A 23699-nucleotide genomic window follows, 5' to 3' on the forward strand; every position below is an offset into this window, starting at 1 on the left:
TTCTTTTTTTTTTGCTGTTGTTCAAAATCCACCTTTAAAAATGATTTTTTTTGTGTGTTTAAAATAGGTTTAAAATAACAGAAAGTGTGTTATTTACGCTTCAAAAAGAGCGATTTGCATAAAGTCGACTGTTTTTAAAACGTAAAGCTGGTTTCTCTCTGATCTGTTGAATGAAGTTTAAAGTGTCTCCATCTGTGTCATAGATTTTATTTAACGTCTCATTAACGCCTGGTCTCCTCTGTCTCCTCGCCACAGGCAGTACCTGATGAGGAACCCCTGCCCCACCCTGCCTTTCCACCACCAGGTGCCACCGCCCCACTCCGACACGGTCGAGTTCTACCAGAGGCTTTCTACAGAAACCCTGTTCTTCATCTTCTACTACCTGGAGGTTCGTATGTGATCGGAAAGATGATGTTTGTGTTAAAGCTCCATACGGTGTAAAGGTAGATGTTTGTGTCGAAGCTCCTTCAAAATAAAGGTAGATGTTTGTATTAAAGCTCTTTCAAAATAAAGGTAGATGTTTGTGTTAAAGCTCCATATAGTATAAAGGTAGATGTTTGTATTAAAGCTCCATACAGTATAAAGGTAGATGTTTGTATTAAAGCTCCATACAGTATAAAGGTAGATGTTTGTATTAAAGCTCCATACAGTATAAAGGTAGATGTTTGTGTTAAAGCTCCATACAGTATAAAGGTAGATGTCCATGTGTAGTGTGATTATAAAGCAGCTCTAGGTTCTATATTAATACTGTGAAAGTATCAAAGCCTCGGTCTACAGAGAAATGCACACAGCCTGTATTCAGAAACTGAGCCTTAAAACCAGCCGTCGGGACTTCCTGTCACTTTGTGATGTCACAACGAAGCAGTCAACCACTGCCATCCAGTACTTTTGCAGGATTTGGTTTCTCTTGAGTGTTTTATTCTGAAATTTGCTCTTTTTTTTTCTTTTTTCTTTTTGATTGGATCACTCAGAAAACAGTCAGCCGGCCAATCAAAAGAGAGGCTCAGCATCTCCTCTCTTCTGATTGGCTGACACCAACCAACCTGTTGTTTCTAGAGCTGCAGAAACGAGATGTAAAACTACACTGAGATTAAACCCTTTACATTTATCCTTTTTATGCATATCAAAAACAAAGAAAAAGTGGGGAAAAAAACAACACAGGAAACTTTTAATGTGCTGAAGTGGTTTTGAACTGAGGCTGAAGGACACTCAGGAAATTGAGATGAGTCACAAAGAAGGAACGAGTTCATAGATTATAAACAGAGCTGAGGATCTGTGAAGTATGAACCTAATTAACCCCTTCCTCCCCCTCTCTCCTCCTCTCCTCTCCTCTCCTCTCCTCCCCCTCTCCTCCTCCCCCCTTCAGGGCACTAAGGCCCAGTATCTGGCAGCCAAAGCCCTGAAGAAGCAGTCGTGGAGGTTCCACACCAAGTACATGATGTGGTTTCAGAGGCACGAAGAGCCCAAGACCATCACCGACGAGTTCGAGCAGGTGAAGCTTCGCCGCCATCTTCATCTTCATCTTCTCCTTCACCTTTATCTTCATCTTCACCTTCATCTTCACTTTCATCTTCTCCTCCATCTTCATCTTCTCCTTCACCTTCACCTTCATCTTCATCTTCTCCTTCACCTTCATCTTTTATCTCCAAACGACTTCTCCTCCTCTTCCTCCTTCTTTTTCTTCTCCTCCCTTCTTCCTCTCCATTTCCTCCTCCTTCTTCTCCTTCTCCTCCTCCTACTTTCTTCTCCTCCTTCCGCCTTCTTCTTTTCCTTCTCCTCCCTTCTTCTTCTTCCTCCTTCTCCTTCTTTCTTCTTCTCCCTTCTTCCCCATTTCCTCCTCCTCTTCTTCTCCATCTCCTCCCTTCTTCCTCCTTCTCCTCCTCCTACTTTCTTCTCTGTCTCCTCCCTTCTTCCTCCTTCTCCCCCTCCTTTGTTCTTCCTCTCCTCCTCCTTTCTTCTTCCTCCTTCTCCCCGTCCTCCTCTTTCTCCTCTTCTTCCTCCTTCTCCCCCTCCTTTCTTCTTCTTCGTCTCCTCCTCCTTTCTTCTTCCTCGTTCTCATTCTTTCTTCCATTTCTCTTCCTTATTTTTTCTTCTTCTCCTCCTCCTCCTCCCTTCATCATCCTTCTTCCTCATTTTCCTCCTCTTCTCCATCTCCTCCTCCTCCTTCTTTCTTCTTCTCCTCCTCCTCCTCCTCCTCCCTTCATCTTCCTCCTTCTTCATCTTCTCCTTCTCCTTTATTCCAGGGAACCTACATTTACTTTGACTATGAGAAATGGGGCCAGAGGAAGAAGGAGGGGTTCACGTTCGAGTACCGTTACCTGGAAGACCGAGACCTCCAGTGACCTGCAGAGAGGAAACACACACACACACGGACGGACGGAGAGATGGAGGGATGGATGACGGAGAGAGAGAGAGAGAGAGGAGAGGAGAGGAGGAGTGGGGCAGGTGAAAGGATGGATGGATGGAGGAAGCAAAGAAACAAGATGGCGGCGTCCACCTGCTGACATTCCCGGATTTGACCTCAGCTCGTCATCGGAGCCTCCACCTCATCATCCTCAGCGATTAACTCCTCCCCCTCCTCCTCCTCCTCCTCCTCTTTCATCATCAGGCCTTTTTTTATTTGCATCTTTTCTCAAACTGGAACTTTTTCTTTTTTTTTTTTTCTCCAAGACTTTGTTTGTTTGTTTTGTTTTGTTTTGGCAGATGAGACACAAAACACAAAAAACACAAAACAAAACACAAAATCACATCTGCAGCACCGAGACTATCATCATCATCATCATGAGCTTTTCCCTCTCTGTGTTCTCCTCCTCCTCCTTTCTCCTCTTGTGTTCAGCTTTAAACAAAAAAAAATTTAAAAAAGCGAAAGCCGTCGACCCCCGAAGAACCAAAGATGATTGGTTAAAATCTCACAGTCCCCCCGGCTCAGTCACATGACGTCATCGGTCCGAGGTCGAGGCGGGAAACAAGACTCTAGTTTATAGATCAGGTGAGGAGCGAAGAAGGAGGAGGAGGAGGAGGAGGAGGAGGAGGAGATCTGTGTTTTCTCAACTTGTCCTTTTTTTATTTTTATTATCTGAAATCCAACGGCAAAATTTAGATTCAGGAAATCGTCCGAACGTGGCGGAAACAACATCAGGACGTTGCAGGTTTTTAAAGTTTTGCTGAAAGGGATAGTTCAACATTTTTGGCAAATTGGCCCATTTCCATTATAATCCCTATAGTCATAGCAGTAGGTTCGTTACCTTTAATTGTCGGTGCAAGATGTTTTTAGAACGGCGGAGCAGAGCTGTGAGCTGCTCAGAGCTACGCTATCATCAAATCTCATCAAATACTCATCAAATACACAATCCAACAACTCCAAAACGCTCTGGTGGACAAGTTGTGACCTGCACATTCACCACACTATGAGATAATAACAGAACGTTACCAGACAGAGTTGTTTTAGAGGGAAATTCATGCAAAACTGGTGATGCGCGTGCCCGATGGGGACAGTTTTTCAGCAAGTAGTCTCTGAATTTCCCTCTAAAACAACTCAGTCTGGTAACGTTGTGTTATTATCTCATAGCGTGGTGAATGTGCAGGTCACAACTTGTCCACCAGAGCGTTTTGGAGTTGTTGAATTGTGTATTTGATGAGTTTGATGAGGGAAACCAAGAAATCCCATTAGCCTCCGACATAGCGTAGCTCTGAGCAGCTCACGGCTCTGCTCCGACAATTAAAGGTTAACAAACCTACTGCTATGACTATAGGGATTATGGCAATGGGCCAATTTGCCAAAACGTTGAACTATCCCTTTTAAAAAAAATCAACCAAAAACTGATCATAAGTAACGTAACACAACAACGAGGGCCGACCTGTCAATCAAACAACTTGCGCGCGCACACACACACACACACGACCAGCAGCCAGAGGTGTGTGTATTGGTTGGCTGTGGGCGGCGGCCTCTCGCTCACACTCGACCGTCTCTCTGAGAGCCTCTCGTTGTTGTTGTTGTTTTTTGTGAAGTGGTTAAAGAGGCTGGTTGTTTTTTTTTATTTTTGTGAATCTGCTCTGGTCTAAAAATATCCAACCCCTCTTCCTCCTCCTCCTCCTCCTCCTCCTCCTCCTCCCCCCATGGAGCAGCAGCAGCGGCGGCGGCGGCGGTGGCGAGGTGTTGGTAGTAACTCTCTCTCTGTACCTGCTGGGCAGCGTTATGTCACCGCTCGGCTTTCAAACAGCATCACCATCTAAAAAAAATGGAAAACTGAAATTTTAAAAACTAGAATCTGAACCTCGGGCTTCTCCTGTCATCGAATTGAATTAAATTAAATTAAAACAAATTAAATAACCGGTTCATTCAAGCGATATAAAGGAAAAATAAACCACTCATTCACACACTTCCTCTCCTCTCCTCCTGAGTCGTCTCTGCCTCCGCTCCGGCTCAATGGGGATGAACGCTCGCTCACTGGCTCGCGGCGGCTTGTATCCGCCGTGGCCTCGTGACTCTTCACAGAAATAGTTCATGTGAAAGGAGCCGACAGTTTTGGATCAGTGGGAGAGAGTCGGCGGAGGTAGATTTCTATTTTTCCTTTTCCCTTTTTTTCCTTCTTTTTCAAAGGAGCAGAAACTGAAGAAACCTCTCTTCTCTCTCTTCTCTCTTCTCTTTGCGTTCCGCGGTGCGTTCAGGTGCAGCTGGGGAAATCGGGGCGCGACGTTAAGATCATGTGAGCCGTTAACGAATTGTCTGGTGCTTCGTTATTATGACGTCGAGACGACTCCACTTGGTCCAGATTGAATCGTTTCCGTTGCTGCTGCTTCGTCGTCGTCATCGTTTAGAGAATCTGCTGAGTCGTCGTCGTTTCCTCCAGATGTTCAAGAGAAAATCAGGTGTTTTCTTTTATACTTTTTATAAACTGGACGAACGGATTCAGACGGCGTCAGAGCGGCCTTCCTCTTCCTCCTCCTCTTCCTCCTCCTCCTCCTCCTCTTCGTCTCTGTGCTAAAGAGCACAAACACCAGCACTGCTGCCCCCACGCCTCCTCCTCCTCTACTCCTCTTGGTTTTTACCTGTTCACCTGCTTATTTTTGATTTTTTTTCACTCAGTTTTCTCTTCCTCTGTCTCTCAGCCAGCTCCTCCCTCTTCCTCTCCTCCCTCCTCCTCCTCTTCCTCCCTTCAAGCCAGGTAGATATTTCCTTTGTTTCTCAGGAAGTATTTGATAGATCATTCTATGAGGAAATGTATCCGCCAGCAGCTCCCGTCGCCACAGCACAACGACTTAAACAACCCCTCCTCCCTCTATGAATTTAAATTTTTGCCTCCTTCACTTCCTCCTTCCTCCTCCTCCTCCTCCTCCTCTCTTTCTCTACTTGCCAGCGACTCCTCTCATTTCACTTAAGGCTTTTTTTTTTTAAGAAAACAAAAAAACAAAAACAAATATTATCCTCCAATGTTTGGAGCAGCACCTGGAAGAGAGACCATCTTTATATTTTGTATTTTTTGAATTAAACTGTGGTAGTTTGTATCTTTTTTTTTTTGTTTTTTTGTTTTGTTTTTTTCCAGAGTTGGGGAAAGCATTTAAAAAAATAAATAAAATAAAATAAAAAGAGGAGAACGAGGACCCGTCTTCTTTTTAAAGCTCCTCTCTACAGGCGTGTGGTGTTTTTATAGCCAAACAGACACAGACGACTCGACACCTGTTCACTTGACTGACAGTCCTGCTTTTAACCTTGGTTTTTTGTTTCGTTTTTTTTTGACAAGAGGATGAGAGGTCGATCCGAGAGCCCAAATGTGAATCTCTCTCTCTCTGCCCCTTGACAAAGTGTTGTATAGACTCTCATTCTCCAAACCTCTCCTCCTCCTTTTTTGTTTTTGTTTTGTTTTTTTCTTTTCCTCTGTTTGTCGTTGTTGTCGTCAGACAGCATGGAATAATGACACTTGCAAAGTGGCGCTGAAAAAGTAAATAATGAAATAACCATGAATAAAGGATTGTAAAATATTAAAAGAATTACTTTTCAGAAAAAAAAACAGCTTGTGGTGTTTTGTTTTTTCAAGGTTAAAGGTCAAAAATACAACTTTTAAATTCCCAGGTTGTGCATAATAATAATGCGATGTTCTCACATTTGTATTTATTATTAGCAACTCGTATCACCATCATTGGACAGGGAAAAAAAGACGTCAATACATTGAATTTCTTTCACTAGTTAACAAATGAAACCTTCGAAAATAAAGAATATTTCATTTATTTTATATACATCAGGAGTCGAGTGAATTCCTGAACAGTACAGAGTTAGTTTATTGTAATTTGGCCTCTTTATCAACAGTGTTGGAGCCACTTTATAACAAAAACACAACGTTAAGCATCAGTTAAACAATGTTTAACACTTAATTTCTCATTAATGAAGGGTTTTCCCACATTGATACTATACTATTATGTAGTTTATAGACATTTACAAATGTTAAACTGAACATGAATAAACTTCAAAATCATATTCATTGTACTTTTAATATAAGATGTTATCAGAGACTTTTTTTTAAAATGTGGGAAAACTGAACTGATAACAAATAAGGTTTTTGCTCCACAACAATGTCAATATTGAGACACAGTAGAAACAATAGAAACAGTGGAGTTGAAGCTTCAGTCGGGTCAGTTTTGCTGCAGCAGCGTTTCACGACTGCAGCTGAATAATGTGCGACTGTATGGAACAATTAAGTTTTTATGAAGCTTAAGTAGGCGAGAGAGATGGAGGGAGGAGTGGGGGGAGAGAGAGGGGATGGGGGAGTGGTGTTATGTTAAGATCCTTTTTGTTCCTACAGGCTGATTCTGAACACGGTGGCCCAGAAGGCTCAAATCACTGCAGCTTATGAAAACACCTGCAAAAGAAGACACAGAAACGTGAAACTTCACCAATCTGACACATCCATGTTTCCATGGACACGATAAAGGGATCTACCTGACTCATGCTAATGCTACATTATTGGCACGTTGTTACACTATTGGCTTTATTACATTTGAAATGGCCAAAATTATTACATTATTGGCCGTTATAGGTTTTTGGTTGCTACAAGGTGTGTCCTGTCCTGACATTTTGAGGACCGTTCCAATGCATTTCCTATGGGACAAAAAAATCTGAAAAAGTTTAATATTTGAAAAAAAGTATTAAAAACATTGAATGTCCAGAAGAAGCTGCACAATTTGATGTTTTAATTGTTGAAGTAGCAGAAAGTATAATACAGGACTAGTTGGACTGCAAAAAAGGCCGGAAGATGTGAGAATTACTAGAAAGAGCATTTCCATAAGGGAAATGCGTGTGAATGCTGAAAGCCATAGCTGAAGCTGAGCTGAATTAGCAGAAGACATTGACAAAGAGAGGAAATTTAGGAAATGTAGGAATGAGGGTCAGCGTCAGAAGCTGTGGAGACGTTGTGGAGGATGACGCTACAGTTTTCTCTGCTTCTCCTATTTATTTTCTTTTTTCTATTTTGATTTACCAGTGCAAACATGTGATCGGATCTCAACGTGGACATGGAGACGCATGTCAACGCCAGGTGTAACTGACTCTGGGTCAGTTTGCCAGCAGCTGTCTCACCTGCTCCGATGACATCACCTGCCTCCATTGGTCCCGGAGCTCAACACCTGGTTGCACGAGGCTCCGCCCCCTAAACGCAGCCAGTCCAAATATGGGCAGAGAGGGAGACTTCAGTTCACACAGGTTAGTGGTAGTGATAGACCTGCCACCTGCTGACCTTGCATTCCATAATTGCGATCAGTGAAATATATGAAAACAATAAAATACAATTTAAAAACAAGAGAAAAAAAATCCAAATTCTTCGACATATTTAAACTTAAAAAAACGCAATAGTTACTTTCCCTGGTAACTAGTTACTATTATAGTGAAGTAGTGGAGTTACTAACTCAGTTACTTTTTGGGAGAAGTAATTAGTAACTATAACTAATTACTTTTTAAAAGTAACGTTCCCAACACTGATGGGGACCTGCATTAAAAGATACTAGTGAGTTAATATAAGATGGTAAAAGACCAGTGAGAGCTTTAAAAATAAATCCAGTGTCAATCAGGGCCATCCAACTTTGGAATACAAGTCCAAACAAGTACAAGTATTTCCAATCCAAAAATCAGACCTGCAGTATACAATATACAGCATAGAACATGAACAATCAAAATAGAATTAAAACTATTCCTTCTCAAATGAAAAGTACCTTTCACTCATTTACAAATGTAAAAAACAAACGAGCGAACAAAACTTAAAGGGACAATGACGAGTTTTGGAAGTGTTTTTTTCACACTACATTTCCCATGAGCCTCCATGCGCACGGTGAAATTCTTGGACCAGCGCAAGACGGACCAGAGCGAAAACATTTGCTCTGGTCAGGGTGACAAACGACCTTCTGATGACTGCTGACTCAGGGTCACCATCACTCCTCATCCTCCTGGACCTGACAGCGGCTTTCGACACCGTGGACCCCACCATTAGCCGTGAACTGAGACACTGAGAGCTTCCGCTACAAACAAGCTTAAAATATAGACTTATTCAATTTTTTTGGGAACAATTTCTCATGTCGGGGCTTCAATACAAGAGGGACATTACAGACGAGCAGTATGGAGGTATTTGGATGTTTTTTGGTGTGTCTTTTTGGACGAAGAAAAGTGAGCCCCGCTGTAACTCCAAAAAGGCACGGAAGACTCTGAAACTTCTCCCAACCCTTGGTCGACATGAGGGTGAGTATAGAAAATGAGTGAAATTTGAATTTTGGGTGAACTATCCCTTTAAGACACTCAGAAACTAGCTTAGTTTGTGGAAAAGGAGCATAATAGCTCCCCTTTAACTTGTTAAGTCGTTTATGCTGTGTGTGTTTGTCAGCAGTGTCCCATCGCGACCTGTGTCTCCATTCACAACGTCCACGTTAATTTACTTCACGGCTTGATGTAGCGATCCTGAATATGGAAAGTGACTCATCTTAAACCACTCTCCTCTATCCATCCCATACATACAACATACAATATACAACATACAACATACAACATACAATATACAACATACAACATACGACATACAGCACCTCCATAGGTTTTAGCACTGATCTCCACTTCATTAACATGCAGGACGTTTCTCTCTCTTTGTATCTTCTCTTGTTTTTGCTTCACTTGACTCACTAATAGAAACATAAAACATGAATAAATAAAAACCCATAAGAGGCAGAGAACAAAATGGCCGACTCCGTCTGCCCCCTCCTCCCTTCTTCCTCCTCCTTCTCTCCTCCCTTCATCCTGCTCCTCCTTCCTCCTCCTTCTACCTACTCCTTCTTCTCCTCCTTCCTCCTTTCTCTTTCTTCCTCATCCATTTCCCTCCTTCTCCTTTATCCTCCTCCCCCCCTCCTCCTGCTTCCTCCTTCTCCTCCCTCCTCCTTCCTCCTACTCCTTCATCCTCCCCCTTCCTTCTTTCTCTTCTTCCTCCTCCTCCCTCTTCCTCCTCCTCCTTCCTCCCCCTTCCTCCTTTCTTCTTTCTCCTCTTCCTCCCTCCTCCTCCCTCTTCCTCCTCTCCCTCTCCCTCTCCTTCCTCCCCCTTCCTCCTTTCTCTTCTTCCTCCTTCCTCTTCTTCCTCCTTCTCCTTCTCCTCCTTTCTCCTTCTCCTCCTTTCTCCTTCTCCTTTATCCCCCCCTTCCTTCTTCTTCCTCCTCCTTCTCCTCCTTCCTCCTTTCTCCTTCTTCCTCATCCATTTCCCTCCTTCTCCTTTATCCCCCCCCTCCTCCTGCTTCCTCCTTCTCCTCCCTCCTCCTTCCTCCTACTCCTTCTTCCTCCCCCTTCCTTCTTTCTCTTTCTTCCTCATCCATTTCCCTCCTTCTCCTTTATCCTCCTCCCCCCCTCCTCCTGCTTCCTCCTTCTCCTCCCTCCTCCTTCCTCCTACTCCTTCATCCTCCCCCTTCCTTCTTTCTCTTCTTCCTCCTCCTCCCTCTTCCTCCTCCTCCTTCCTCCCCCTTCCTCCTTTCTTCTTTCTCCTCTTCCTCCCTCCTCCTCCCTCTTCCTCCTCTCCCTCTCCCTCTCCTTCCTCCCCCTTCCTCCTTTCTCTTCTTCCTCCCCCTTCCTCCTTTCTCTTCTTCCTCCTTCCTCTTCTTCCTCCTTCTCCTTCTCCTCCTTTCTCCTTCTCCTTTATCCCCCCTTCCTTCTTCTCCTTTATCCCCCCCTTCCTTCTTCCTCCTCCTTCTCCTCCTTCCTCCTTCTTCCTCATCCATTTCCCTCCTTCTCCTTTATCCCCCCCCCTCCTCCTGCTTCCTCCTTCTCCTCCCTCCTCCTTCCTCCTACTCCTTCTTCCTCCCCCTTCCTTCTTTCTCTTCTTCCTCGTCCTCCCTCTTCCTCCTTCCTCCCCCTTCCTCCTTTCTCTTCTTCCTCCTCCTTCCCTTTCTTCCTCCTTCCTCCCCCTTCATCCTTTCTCTTCTTCCTCCTCCTTCCCTTTCCTTCTCCTTTCTCCTCCCTCCTCCTCCTACTCCTTCTTCCTCCTCTCCCTCTCCCTCCTCCTCCTTCCTCCCCCTTCCTCCTTTCTCCTCCTCTTCCCTCCTCCTCCTTCCTCCCTTTCCTCATTTCTCTTCTTCCTCCTCCTCCTCCCTCCTCCTCCTTCCTCCCCCTCCCTCCTTTCTCTTCTTCCTCCTCCTTCCTCTTCTTCCTTCTCCTCCTCCTCCTCCTTTCTCCTTCTCCTTTATCCCCCTCCTTCCTTCTTTCTCCTCCTCCTTCTTCCTCATCCATTTCCTCCTTCCTCCTCCTCCTCTCCCTCTCCCTCCTCCTCCTTCTCCTCCCTCCTTCCTCCTCTCCCTCCTCTCCCTCCTCCTCTCCCTCTCCCTCCTTCCTCTCCCTCCTTCATTAAACGGATGTGGCTTCTCTCTCTTCACACATTCACACCTTCCTCTGAGCGGCTCCTTCACAGCTACCGGAGCTTCGACTGTGTTGCTAAAGGGCTCCTCAGCAGGATCACACACACACACACACACACACACACACACACACACACACACCTCACCTCTGGGCTACCATCGCCCCACTTATTTCCTCTCCCTCTCTTTCTCTCTTTCTCTCTTTCTCTCTCTCTCTCTGCTTTCATGTTTCGTGAGCTCGGGCGCCGCTTGTTTACTCCTCACACGGTTTTTTACCTCGTGTAAACTGTGGAGCGACATATGGACATGTGCTGCCATATGGACCTGTGTGTGTGTGTGTGTGTGTGTGTGTGTGTGTGTGTGTGTGTGTTTGGTAGAGTGACGGCAGCACAGACGCACTCTTCTTCTGACTGGCTGCATGTTCGCCACATCATAACATGACTTAACCCAGGTCAACGCCTGCAGATGTTTGTTTTTTTTTTTTTTTACACAGGAGGGGAGGGGGGTGTCGGCACAAGTCATGAACTCTCAAGTGTGTGTTTTTGTTAAAGGGATAGTTCAACATTTTGGGCAAATTGGCCCATTGCCATACAGTAATCCCTATAGTCATAGCAGTAGGTTTGTTACCTTTAAATGTCGGTGCAAGATGTTTTTAGAACGGCGGAGCAGAGCCGCGAGCTGCTCAGAGCTACGCTACAGAGGCTAATGGGATTTCTTGGTTTCCCTCTTCAAACTCATCAAATACACAATCCAACAACTCCAAAACGCTCTGGTGGACAAGTTGTGACCTGCACATTCACCACACTATGAGATAATAACAGAACGTTACCAGACAGAGTTGTTTTAGAGGGAAATACAGAGACTGTTGATGAAAAACTGTCCCTGAAGGCAACGAGCATCATCGGTTTTGCATGAATTTACCTCTAAAACAACTCAGTCTGGTAACGTTCCTTTATCATCTCATAGCGTGGTGAATGTGCAGGTCACAACTTGTCCACCAGAGCGTTGTGGAGTTGTTGGATTGTGTATTTGATGAGTTTGATGAGGGAAACCAAGAAATCCCATGAGCCTCCGTAGCGTAGCTGTGAGCAGCTTGCGGCTCTGCTCCACCGTTCTAAAAACAGCTTGCACCGACAATTAAAGGTAACGAACCTACTGCTATGACTATAGGGATTATGGCAATGTTCATGTTCATGTAACAGCAGGTGAGAAAAAGCTCCTCAGGATCTTTAATAGATTTTAAAACACTGATCTGAGGTCTGTGGTTTTTCAGTCGGAGCTGATGTTTGTTTGGTCTCCGGCTCGCTGACGTTTTGGGCATGCAGGGTTTTCACAGGACAGCAGCAGCAGCCGGCGTGGCACCTTTGCATATGTGATGTGCTGCAAATGTGTGTATGTGTGCGTGCTTGTGTGTGTGTGTGCATGTGTTTGCTCATGTGTACAAAGTGACGCACTCTCTGCTGGCCAGAGGACACTTTGACTCATCCCTGTCTGTTGACTGTACTGAGGTCTGGCAGGTCCACCACTGAGAGCAGCGCTGCGCCGACACACACACACACACACACACACACACACACACCTCCCTCCTCACCTCCCCTCCTGCCCTGGAGGAAGTGATGTAAATCCTGAACATGATGAGAGAGAAAAGAGGAGAAAACACGAGGAACAGGAACAAAGAACAGAGACGTCTGAGCGTCGACGTCTCTCTCTCTCAGACTAAATCTACGACTTTATTCACGTCAAAAACAAAATATCAAAGATTTTGTTTCAATATTTGTTTCAAATATTTGTTTTTCAGTGATTGAAGACGACTCCTTTGTTATATTTTTCCCTCTTGAAATTCAACAGGTTAGTAAAAACATACCTGTCCTCTTTCAGTCTGATGCACAAACACTGAAAATGTCCAATATTATAATAATAATAATGATAATAATAATCGTTTAATTGATCCACTCCTCTCAGGTTCATGAGGTCACAGCGTTCAAACAGACGCCATCTTGGCTCTGACCCACATTCTGCTGCCTTGATGTTCATCCGTTCACACGCTGTGAAGAACCTAAAACCATCAGAGACACTGAATCATATAGGCTACTGTAAAATAAAACATATATAAAAACTTAAATCACCAGTTTTTGATTCATAAGTCGTCAATACAATAAAAAAACATACATGCACTAATAGTTATTGATGTTTTAATTAAATATAACAAATCCTAACTACCTGAATTTACCTTGAATTGCATGATTAATAAGTGTCTCACATGTTTAAATATTTTTTTGTATCAGTGCAGCATCAATGTTCAACAAATTGGTTTATTAATTATTTACTGACACTTTATCAATGGACATATGAATGAACCAATGGTGTCACTGATTGAATATTTGATTTATTAACATTAGAGTTTACTAGTTAAACATTTAACTATGATTTTAAATCACATACTAATTATAAACTGTTTAATAAGTATTTAATGATGCTTCACTCAGGCTTTAATTATTATAACGTGTTGAATTGTTTGATTAAAACAAAAATATTTGATAGTTTTGGTTGAAAATGTTAAATAACTCTGAGTCAGAATCAACTAAACTATAAGTTACCTAACCTTACATCACAGGGGAGCGACAAAGACATCCCATAATTTCCTGTTGCTTGGATCTGACTCATGACAGACAGTAACAGAAGCGACACCGGCGCTGACGACATGAAGTGAAGAACATTGTTGAACTGAGTCATTCAGTGACCTCGGCTCACAGTGTGCTTTTGTTTTGTTTTGTTATGTTTTTTTTAATTGTCTTTAACTTTTCTTTTCTTTTTTTTTAGCCTCCATGTCTCCGGAGTTGCAGCTGTTATTATATTAACCAACATATTTCTGTCTTTTTGTCCACTTCCTGTTGAATTAAATTTCTGTTTGAGAAACTTTCTAAAGTGAGTTTGATGTAGCGTTTTATTTACTCTTTCTCTTTGATTTGGTGCTTTAGACAAAAGAAACTGTGTGTGAGAGTCGCACAAAAAAACAACAAGAAACAAACCAAACTGAATTTAAATATAAATACATTATATCAATATGTAGACTAGACTGGCTATAGTCAACAAGTTATATTGATGTATGTTGATTTTAAATGTTCCCTGTTTTATCTCTGAGCAGCTGCAGCTCTGAACGTCTCCACACAGATTTAAAGTCCCTGTACAGACTTTTCATTTAGTGTTGATTTTGGCGCCCCCTGTGGACGAAAGCGGTGGTGTTTTGCCTGAATGAAGACTGCATTTCCCACTGTCGTGAAGAAGTTTCTCTGGCCGGCGCGTGTAGATTTGTTTTGGAAACGTCGGAAAGAAGACGGGACTTTTTTTTTGCAGCCTAATGTATCTATTCGTATGGTTTCGTCAGTGGTCCGACCCGACCATGCCTTCCAGAGGTATAGAAATAGACTACTTAGAAATAGCATCTTAACACTGATGATGGGCTCATTTGCTGTTGTAGGTAACAGAGACACATCAGCAGAAACCAGAGACGTCTGCGTATCCAGTTAAAAGCTCCGTACAGGGGCTTTAAAAGAATAGTTCACCCAAAATTGAAATTGCACTCATTATCTACTCACCCTCATGTCGACTAAGGGCTGGGAGAAGTTTCAGAGTCCTCCGTGGCTTCTCTGAGTTACAGCGGGGCTCCGTGCAGCACTGCATGTCCATATGACGGTTGCAAATGGATACCACTTTTTTTCGTAACAAAAAGACACACCAAAAAACATCCAAATACCTCCATGCTGCTCGTCTGTAATGTCCGTCTTGTATTGAAGCCCCGAAATGTGAAATTGTTCCGAAAAAAATTAAATAAGTCTATATTTCAAGCTTGTTTTGTAGCGGAAGCTCCTCTTCCTGGTCCGTCCAAATCTTGCGCGATTTGCGCCGGCGTCAGTAATCGTACTGAGATTTGGACGGACCAGGAAGAGGAGCTTCCGCTACAAAACAAGCTTGAAAAATAGACTTATTTAATTTTTTTCGGAACAATTTTGCATTTCAGGGCTTAAATACAAGACGGACATTACATACGAGCATCATGGAGGTATTTGGATGTTTTTTGGTGTGTCTTTCTGTTACGAAGACAGTTGGTATCCATTTCCAACCGTTATATGGACATGCACTGCTATGCCGAGACCCCCTGTAACTCAGAGAAGCCACGGAGGACTCTGAAACTTCTCCCAGCCCTTAGTCCACATGAGGGTGAGTAGATAATGAGTGAAATTTGAATTTTGGGTGAACTATCCCTTTAAATATAAATACATTATATCAATATGTAGACTAGACTGACTAGTCAACAAGTTATATTGATGTATGTTGATTTTAAATGTTCCCTGTTTTATCTCTGAGCAGCTGCAGCTCTGAACGTCTCCACACAGATTTAAATAGATTTTTTTTTTAAATGACTAGAAATCTAAACTCCATCTGAGGTTTTTGTGTCCATCGTCTCAGAGTTGGAGGCACCAACGTCGTGTGGTCTCCTGCAGCCCTGATGCACCGGTCCACATGCACACCACACCAGTGTCTTTTAAACCTATGGTGGAGATGAGTGCACTCTTTCTCTTTACTCCCAAACACCAACAGCAGCAGCAGCAACAACGAGTGTCAGATCCCTCTGGGGAGTTTGTACTGATTTCCTGTCCAGAGGAGGGAGTGGGGGGAGGAGGGGGAGGGGGATGAAGGGATGAGGGAGGGGGGATGGGGGGTTGAGAAAGGCCAGAGAAAACAAATCAGGTGTCCACTAACGCCGCGCTGTCGGCTGCATGAGAGTTTGACCTCCCTCGTCTAATCAGAGCAGCGGAGTCCCTCCTCGTCCTCGGCTGAATCCCCGAGGGGATCATTAAAGGTTCATTTCTTCAAGAAGTACCTCACATCACGCTGCTGCCCCCTCTGAATCATATCTGCTCAGCCACATCTTCCTCCTCCTCCACATGCTCTCATTTCTGCTCTGAATAAAAAAACATAACAAATCTCCCTCTCTTTCTCTTGCTCTTGTTGAGCTTTTTCTCTTTTTCTGCACAGAAGCATCAGTTTCTTCTCTTCTTCTCGTCACCGCTGAAGCCGATCATCATCATCACTCTGTTGGTCTGTTTTCTATAAGATGCTTTTGCTCTGTGAGAAGATAAACAGGTAAACAACACCTCACACTCATCAACAGAGCGCTGATCTGAGCTCAGTGGAAACATTTTGCATCAAGAGCGAGTCTGCCCTGAGGTCAGATGAAGGAAACGGATCTAGTCACAGATCCACTGCTGTGACCTCTGACCAGATTTCCACATGTTTATGATGATTTTTTCTTCTTTTTTTTTTTTTTACTCTAAACTGTAGGAGATTTTAGATATTTTTATAGGACAACTTGTCTCTATGGTTTTCAGAGACAGAGAAGTGAACCAGCTATTTTTGTTCTTGTCAGTGAAAAGGTCAAAAACAATCACAGATAAATCTGTCTCTCAATATTTTCTGATCCTTAAAACATTCATCTTTATAAATGAATCAATATATTAATGTAGTCTATATTTTATTTCTTAATATTTTCTTACTTAGCCAGTTAATCTGTAATTGAAAATCTGTTATTTCAATAGTTTATCATCAAACACTTTGTTGATTTTATACATTTTATACAAAATCCTGCACATTTACATTAATTAACTTCTAATAAATTGATTCAAAATCTTTCTTTTTACCTTATTATGATGCACCTTATACAATATATTTTGACTCTATTGTGTTCACAAACTCCACCATTGATTGATGGATTTCAGTCTCCTGCATCAATAATAATCATGTTAGAAAACTGGGGTGTAATGATAATAATCAGTGGACTTCATGTCAAATATCAAATATCCAGGTAATAAATGTAGGAATGAAGCAACAACAAATTATATCTGTTTCCTCATAAATACCCTAAACACATAATCTTTGTTAGTTTGTATTTTGTAGCAGAAATCACATGTTGCAGTCTGTTTTTGTGGCTTTTATTTTGAAAAACGCACTATGAATGTGTGTAATGTGTAATCTGAGCAACAGTTTTAACATTCACAGTCTCTCTGGGAATACACACACACTCACACACACTCTTCAGGTTCCCTTCAATGATTTTGCCTCCTTTGTCAGCATCAGGTTTCCACTCCGCTGTCCGACTGATGAAAACAGATTCGCTTTAACGAATGTGACCGGTGGACACCTCATCGTTAATTATTTAGCAATGCTATTGATTATTGAATGTGACAACTGAAACCAAATCTGTCAGGAGAGATCACAGAGGAGTGTTTCAAATCTAAATCAGCTTTGATAGTAGTATGCATACAGGGACACACACATGCATACAGAAAACCAAACCTGTATTATTTACTTCATTGTGCTGCACAGAATTGATCCCCAGCAGTGTACAGTATTGATTGCAAGTTTAGTGAAAGTATTGATCTATTGAGCTCTTGTTATGAAAATTCACTGCAGCCAGTCCAAACCTATAAATCACAGCAACACTGCTCAAATACATCTGTGACTTTCATCATATTTTTTTTTCTCCTCCACCGTGCTTCATAATCTCTCCTGTGTTTCCCCTCCTGTGAGCAGCGATACGTGTCTTTTTATTGTGAAATACATATTAAAGGAGCAGTCTTCGGTGAGGGGAACAGCTGGCAAACGGTAGGCGAGATGTGTGCCAACTCCTCTGGCTATTTCTGCAGAGACCAACATGTAGCTGCTCCCCGCATCTCCATCTGCGGTTCCTTTCCACAGTGTTTTCTGCTGAACTCGGGTCAGCACCGCTCTCTCCACTCCAAACCTATACAGACTTGGAAATGAAATATTCATCTGCGTGGCAAAAAAAAAAAAAAAAAAGGACAGTTAGTTGAAGGCAGCTGGCAGGAGAGTCTGACTAAGGAGATTGAATCCAAAACAGCAGATCTGAGGAGCACGACTTCATCTAGTGGAGATTTAACCCGTGCAAAGTGAGTTCACCACCAGGATATTTTTATACACTACACAGGTCTGTTATTGTATAGTGTGAATATACTGAAAAAAAACAGGAGTAGGATTTACATTTTCATACTAAACAAATGTTAAATATTCGTGGAAAAGACCTTCGAAACAATGGAGGACACAAACACTGAGCACCATGATGACACGTTCACTCAATAACCACAGAGGACACTGAGGTCGATGTCGAGGTAACTGTATCCAAATTCTCTGCTTTCATGCACATAATAAACAAAAAGACCTTTAGTCAACTGTTAACACTTTTCTGCGTGTTTCACTCCCACTGATCCTCCAGTACTGTTATATTAGTGAGACTGCAGGCTGCTGCTGGTTCTACTTATTCAGCCCTAAGAGGAACTCTGGGACACATGACGCCTTTAAATAAAGTATTCATTTGCATAAAACATGAATAAATAAAATGCTTAAAGTGAATCCATTTTCATGTCTGCCAGAGAGGAACCTTGATCACATGCAAGGGCGTAATTTATGGGGGCGGTTAGAGGGGTTATGACCCCCCGAAAAGAAAATCTAATCCAGCAAATATAACCTGGCCAAGCCCGTATTCTACTCGGAAACATAATGAAAAGAGCCACAAGGTCGACCAACAGCTTTGTCATGGCCTATAGCTGCCTAAATCATAAATTGTCATTAGTTCATCTGCCTGGTGAGAAATAGCTACACCGTGGTGATCAGAATAACCGTGTTAATCACCACAACTGATTAACAACCAAATAAAATGCATTAAAAATAATGGTCGTAAATGACTGAAATACCTTTTACTACTGTAATGAATACGGAAATGGCAAAATAAAGAAGTAAATTATTGTTATTAGGACACTATGGAGTGCCGAAGCGGAAGCAGGAAGTAACGTCACCATGGGACCTCAATTCGGAAATTCGGAAATTCCGGTATTTTGTGTGACGACGCTCTACGGACTACAGATCTGTGTCCCACAAAAAATACATCACCAACTGACACGAGAAAGGGCGCCATGTGGTGACGTCACCTACACGACTTGTAGTCTTTCTGGTTACGGATTCTTCTGAATTTTATTTTACAATAGTTTAACAACAAACTGCTGATTTCTCGGCATGAAATGTGATGTTTTAAACAGGTAGAGGTCATATTTTTTTCTCATGACACAATTCAATCGGATCACAAAATGAAACTTTCACTCCCGTTCACTTACATGGAGACTTTTTCCGAATTGAGGTCCCATGGCGACGTTACTTCCTGCTTCCGCTTCGGCTCTCTATACACTGACTTTTTTTGCTTTAAAAAAATTTCTCATCTGGGCAGAGGTCTTAACCCCCCCCCCCAATGTTTAACCCAAAGTTACGCCCTTGATCACATGTGTGGAGGACAAACGCGACTGATTCCTGACTCAATACTGACTTATATCAGCAAAAACAAAAAAGCACGATGCATGATGATAAACAAAATAAAAATATAGTTGAAAAAAGAAGATATAATCAATTACTTGTATATAAGAGGCTGTTTACTCGGGTATCAATGAAAATATCAAAGTATAAACATCAAAATAAAATAAAGATTGACATATTTATGTCTTGTTTTATAATAATATAACTGGTGCACTGAATAGGTACAGGGTGTATGTATGTGAGTGAATCCCATTCACAGCCTCACAACCTGCGCCACCCAGCTCCCCGCGGCCGTGGCCCTGAAACCAGAGCACCGAGGAGGCTGAACCGACACATGGCGTCGCCGCGAAACACTCCACTTTATTTACTGCCTGCTGACCTGTGAGGTCACTTTATTTGATCTGTTATTTTCCACTGACATGCCAGTGTGCATATTACAAAACCAACATGTCTGCTACTATACTGCAGCTGAAGTGTGAACACATTTGTTGCTCATGATTTCACATGTTGTGCATGTTTATTTTCCATCATTTTGGACCCAAATTGAGCGAATGTTTATAAGGGGACACGCTGCTTGGATTTATGCTTCATTTCTTATGATGAATTAAACAAAATTAAATTGCAGGAAATGTTGCTTCTGCAGAGGTTTTGCAATCAGGACCACCTATTCATTGCTGAGGAATATAAGCCAGGGCTTGAGGCAGAGCGCTGTAGAGATTTGCATATTATATTTTCTGTCTTGTTGAAGTCAGCAGTGAGTAATGAAGGCAAACGGCCTGAGCTACAGAGGCTGGGCCAAGAACAGGGAACAAGCCTCTGCTAATTTACTGGCAAAAATTCATAATTAACACGTTAGATGTAGAGGCTGCGGTTGTCAAGGTAACTGATGACACCGCATTATCACTTAGCGCTTCTGCATCCTCCATCCTCCCTCTTTCCTCCCATTCATCAGGCAGCAGGGAGCAAGGGGAAGGCAACCCCACCTAAACCCATATTAAAGTCCTATTTATTCACAGAAGAGAGTTCACACACCTTTATTAGACTGGCATTAATCTCGTAGGCTAAAAGACAATTACCATAATATATGATTATACATTACAAAGGGAAGTGGTATAGGTCTGGAAATTATAAATTATTATGCAAAACACACTTCTATGGCTGTATGCTTTCATTTCTTTGGGGTTGGTGCAGCTGAATTTAGAAAGGAAAAACACCTATTTCATCACTTACCTGCAGAAGTCTCATTTTTTGCTTTCTCATTATAAAAAGACTCGATGGAATTTCACAATATAGCTCCTTAGCAAAAGGGTAACTTTTTAAAATTACACATTACAATGTTGGTATTTTGATTTAAAACAATATGAAAGGCTACTAAAGGTTGTTTGGTCCAGTCGGTATACTGTTAAGTTCTTTTAACAGCAGTATCCATAAGATGACACACAAAAAAATTAAATTATAAAGAAAACACAAAGAGGATTGTAGCTAGGTAAGCTAATTAGCTTAGAGATAACATAATGGAAACAAATATGCTGGGTGTTTCAGAATGCTAATAGCCTACACTACTGTAAGCTATTACATTCAGTCCAACATAACATTACGTTCTTTTTTCAATAGTAACAATGCAAGTTATCAACACGAAAAAGAAAGGTAGCCTTTAATGCTTTAGGATATAGCTGGCTAACAACTGGTTGCTTTTCCTCTGTTTTGCTAACCATCCTCCCGGCCATGTGCATTTATTTTCAACAAAGCTGTTGAGAAAGCAATCCATGGAGCGATGAAAAATGTTAAATATACATTTTATGATGTGGTTTTGTGTAGTCTTATCCGTCATTAAGAAGAGATTAGGTTACAGGGCTCATTTGTGTCATGGTGCCGCCAAGGCGAGAGCTGGAACGGAGGCTCTGATCTTACTGTACGAGGTTGGTTTTCAGCCGAGACCATTCAAGTTATCTAACCATCATAATTACTTCAAAGCTGTTTAATTATGGTAAAAATGTAGCACAGTTAAAGGGATAATTCAACATTTTGGCAAATTGGCCCATTGCCATAATCGCTATAGTCATAGCAGTATGTTCGTTACCTTTAATTGTCGGTGCAAGCTATTATTAGAACGGCGGAGCAGAGCCGTGAGCTGCTCAGAGCTACGCTACGGAGGCTCATGGGATTTCTTGGTTTCCCTCATCAAACTCATCAAATACAAAATCCAAAAACTCCAAAACGCTTTCGTGGTTGTGACCTGCACATTCACTACGCTATGAGATAATAACACAACGTTACGAAACGAGTTGTTTTAGAGGTAACAGCTTGCTGAAAAACTGTCCCTGAACGCAACGCGCATCAGCGGTTTTGCATGAATTTCCCTCTAAAACAACTCTGTCTGGTAACGTTCTGTAGCGTACGGTGATTGTGCAGGTCACAACTTGTCCACGACAGCGTTGTGGAGTACCTATTTGATGAGTTTGATGAGAGAAACCAAGAAATCCCTTTAGCCTCCGTAGCGTAGCTCTGAGCAGCTTGCGGCTCTGCTCCGCCGTTCTAAAAATAGCTTGCACCGACAATTAAAGATAACGAACCTACTGCTATGGCAATGGGCCAATTTGCCAAAATGTTGAACTATCCCTTTAAGGACAAAAATCTTACATAGTTCCTCTTTAAGATGTTTTATCAAAGCAGCCTCATCTGTTTAGTTTTGTTAGTCTTTGGCACACTATAAATGTCTAGACACATATAGCCTAGCCTACATTAAACTGAATGAATGAATGAATGAATGAATACTTTATTTCAAACATGTGAATAACATATTACACTTTAAGTAGCCTACTAGTCAATAAAAACCTTGTATGTTTGAAAACTGAAGAAATATGATCGATGATATCATTTATAGCTCCTTAGCTAACAAAGGTGACTAATCATTTTTGGTCAGTGTGCATAAAAATTGAACTACGTTAACGGTCAAGCGCATTAATATTTACTAGGCTACATTAACTGTAACTAGTCGTCAAAGGTGTCGGGAATTTACCAGCGGTTTCGAATGCCCCTCGGCCAATCAGACGCGGAGATGAGAGCCATCCGCTCCACGATTGGTTAATCATTCCCAGTACTTTAGGAATGCAAACGTGGGCAAGTGCCATATTCGCCCAATCCACGGTGAGTCGAGTTGGAGTGGAGTTGGCCACGGATCATCACGGAGAGAGAGAGCGAAGCAAGAGCAGTTTCAGTCAGGGAGGCAGAGACGTTACCGAGCTCAGACATTCACCGCAACGACGAGGCTGAAACAACGTGACCAGACTCGAAAGATTTATATATATTTTTTTGGTCGCTCCTTTTTCTTTTTTCTTTTTTTATATAGACTATATCCTACACGCTTTCTTTGTGTTATTTTACAGAACAGCGGAGCGAGGAGTGCTTCACTGCGGCTCATCAATTTCCTCTCACAGAACTGGGGATTTACAATGAAAAATGTAGGTGACACGTTTTGTTTTACAACAACCCAGGAGGAATCATCATCATCATCATCACAATTATAGGATTCAAGCGTCAAAGGCGTCAAAGAAAACAAAAGAAAAGGTAAGAACATTAAACAGATAAATAGATAAATGACATAACACGCTTACAGTGAGCACAGATGTAAAAAAAAAATAAAAAAAATTGTGAATTGAAGTGGACACATCATGTTTTTATTTTTTTTTTATCCGTGCGTAACTTCAAAGCCAGCAGTCACATTTGGTTAAGAGAGAAAAAATAGATCCTAGTGTCGTAGTTTCCATCACAACATGCCTGGTCGACTCTCTGCCTTTTTTTTTTTAATTATTTTTTTTTAACATTATTCTTACAGGTGATTAATATGAACTTAAAGGCATCGCTATCTATCGCCACATTTCATCTCAGCTCCAGCAGGCAGGGCGCATCTGTAGCTCTGCAATGTTTCAATGCGCTTCATTGTTGAGCTCTGATCGTGTATTTTGATTCTTGGTAGAGGAGAAAACTGTTGTCTCCGGTGCATTGTAGTGCAATTCATACGATGCACTGTGTGTTTTTTTTTTTTTCAAAGGGGGGGAAAATGGTGACGGGTGCCGCATCTATAGGATCAGCAGCATCCTCTCTGTGGAGCCCCTGCGTAAAAGACATAACAGGTATTATTATATTGTTTTTGTTGTTATGTATTTGCTGCCTTCGTTTGGTTTTTGTGCTGCTGCAGTGTGTGAGAACAGGCGAACAGGTTTTTTTTGTGTATTTTTTTAAATCATGAGGCTGTGTGCTCTCATCTGCTGCCATCAATGCATACAACATACATACAATACACTACACTACACTACACTACACTACACTACACTACAGTAACGCCTCGGCATAATGCAACAAAACCCTCCCATTTTGTGTCTCACTGTGATGCCCTGAATGCAGCAGCAGCAGCAGCGGCGGCGGCGGCATCAGTCACACATGGAGTCACCTAGCAG

General features: G+C 42.2%; 1 protein-coding gene across 2 annotated transcripts in view; it reads left to right on the forward strand.

Moving 5' to 3' along the window:
* Positions 1 to 2532, forward strand: part of LOC146978104 (CCR4-NOT transcription complex subunit 3-like) — a 36376-nt gene extending 33844 nt beyond the window's left edge. The window contains exons 17-19 of one of the 2 annotated variants that reach the window (XM_085790820.1): positions 260 to 388; positions 1367 to 1492; positions 2244 to 2532. In XM_085790820.1, the coding sequence (XP_085646946.1) occupies positions 260 to 388; positions 1367 to 1492; positions 2244 to 2342 (354 nt within the window). In that variant the 3' untranslated portion in view covers positions 2343 to 2532. Of the gene's footprint in view, positions 1 to 255; positions 389 to 1366; positions 1493 to 2243 lie in introns of both variants that reach the window. The other variant, XM_085790821.1, reaches the window with a different exon arrangement.
* Positions 2533 to 23699: the final 21167 nt, after the last annotated feature.

The sequence above is a fragment of the Trachurus japonicus genome, chromosome 11 (assembly GCF_045865225.1).
Source record: "Trachurus japonicus isolate A0001 chromosome 11, Traja_1.0".
NCBI lineage: Eukaryota > Metazoa > Chordata > Actinopteri > Carangiformes > Carangidae > Trachurus > Trachurus japonicus.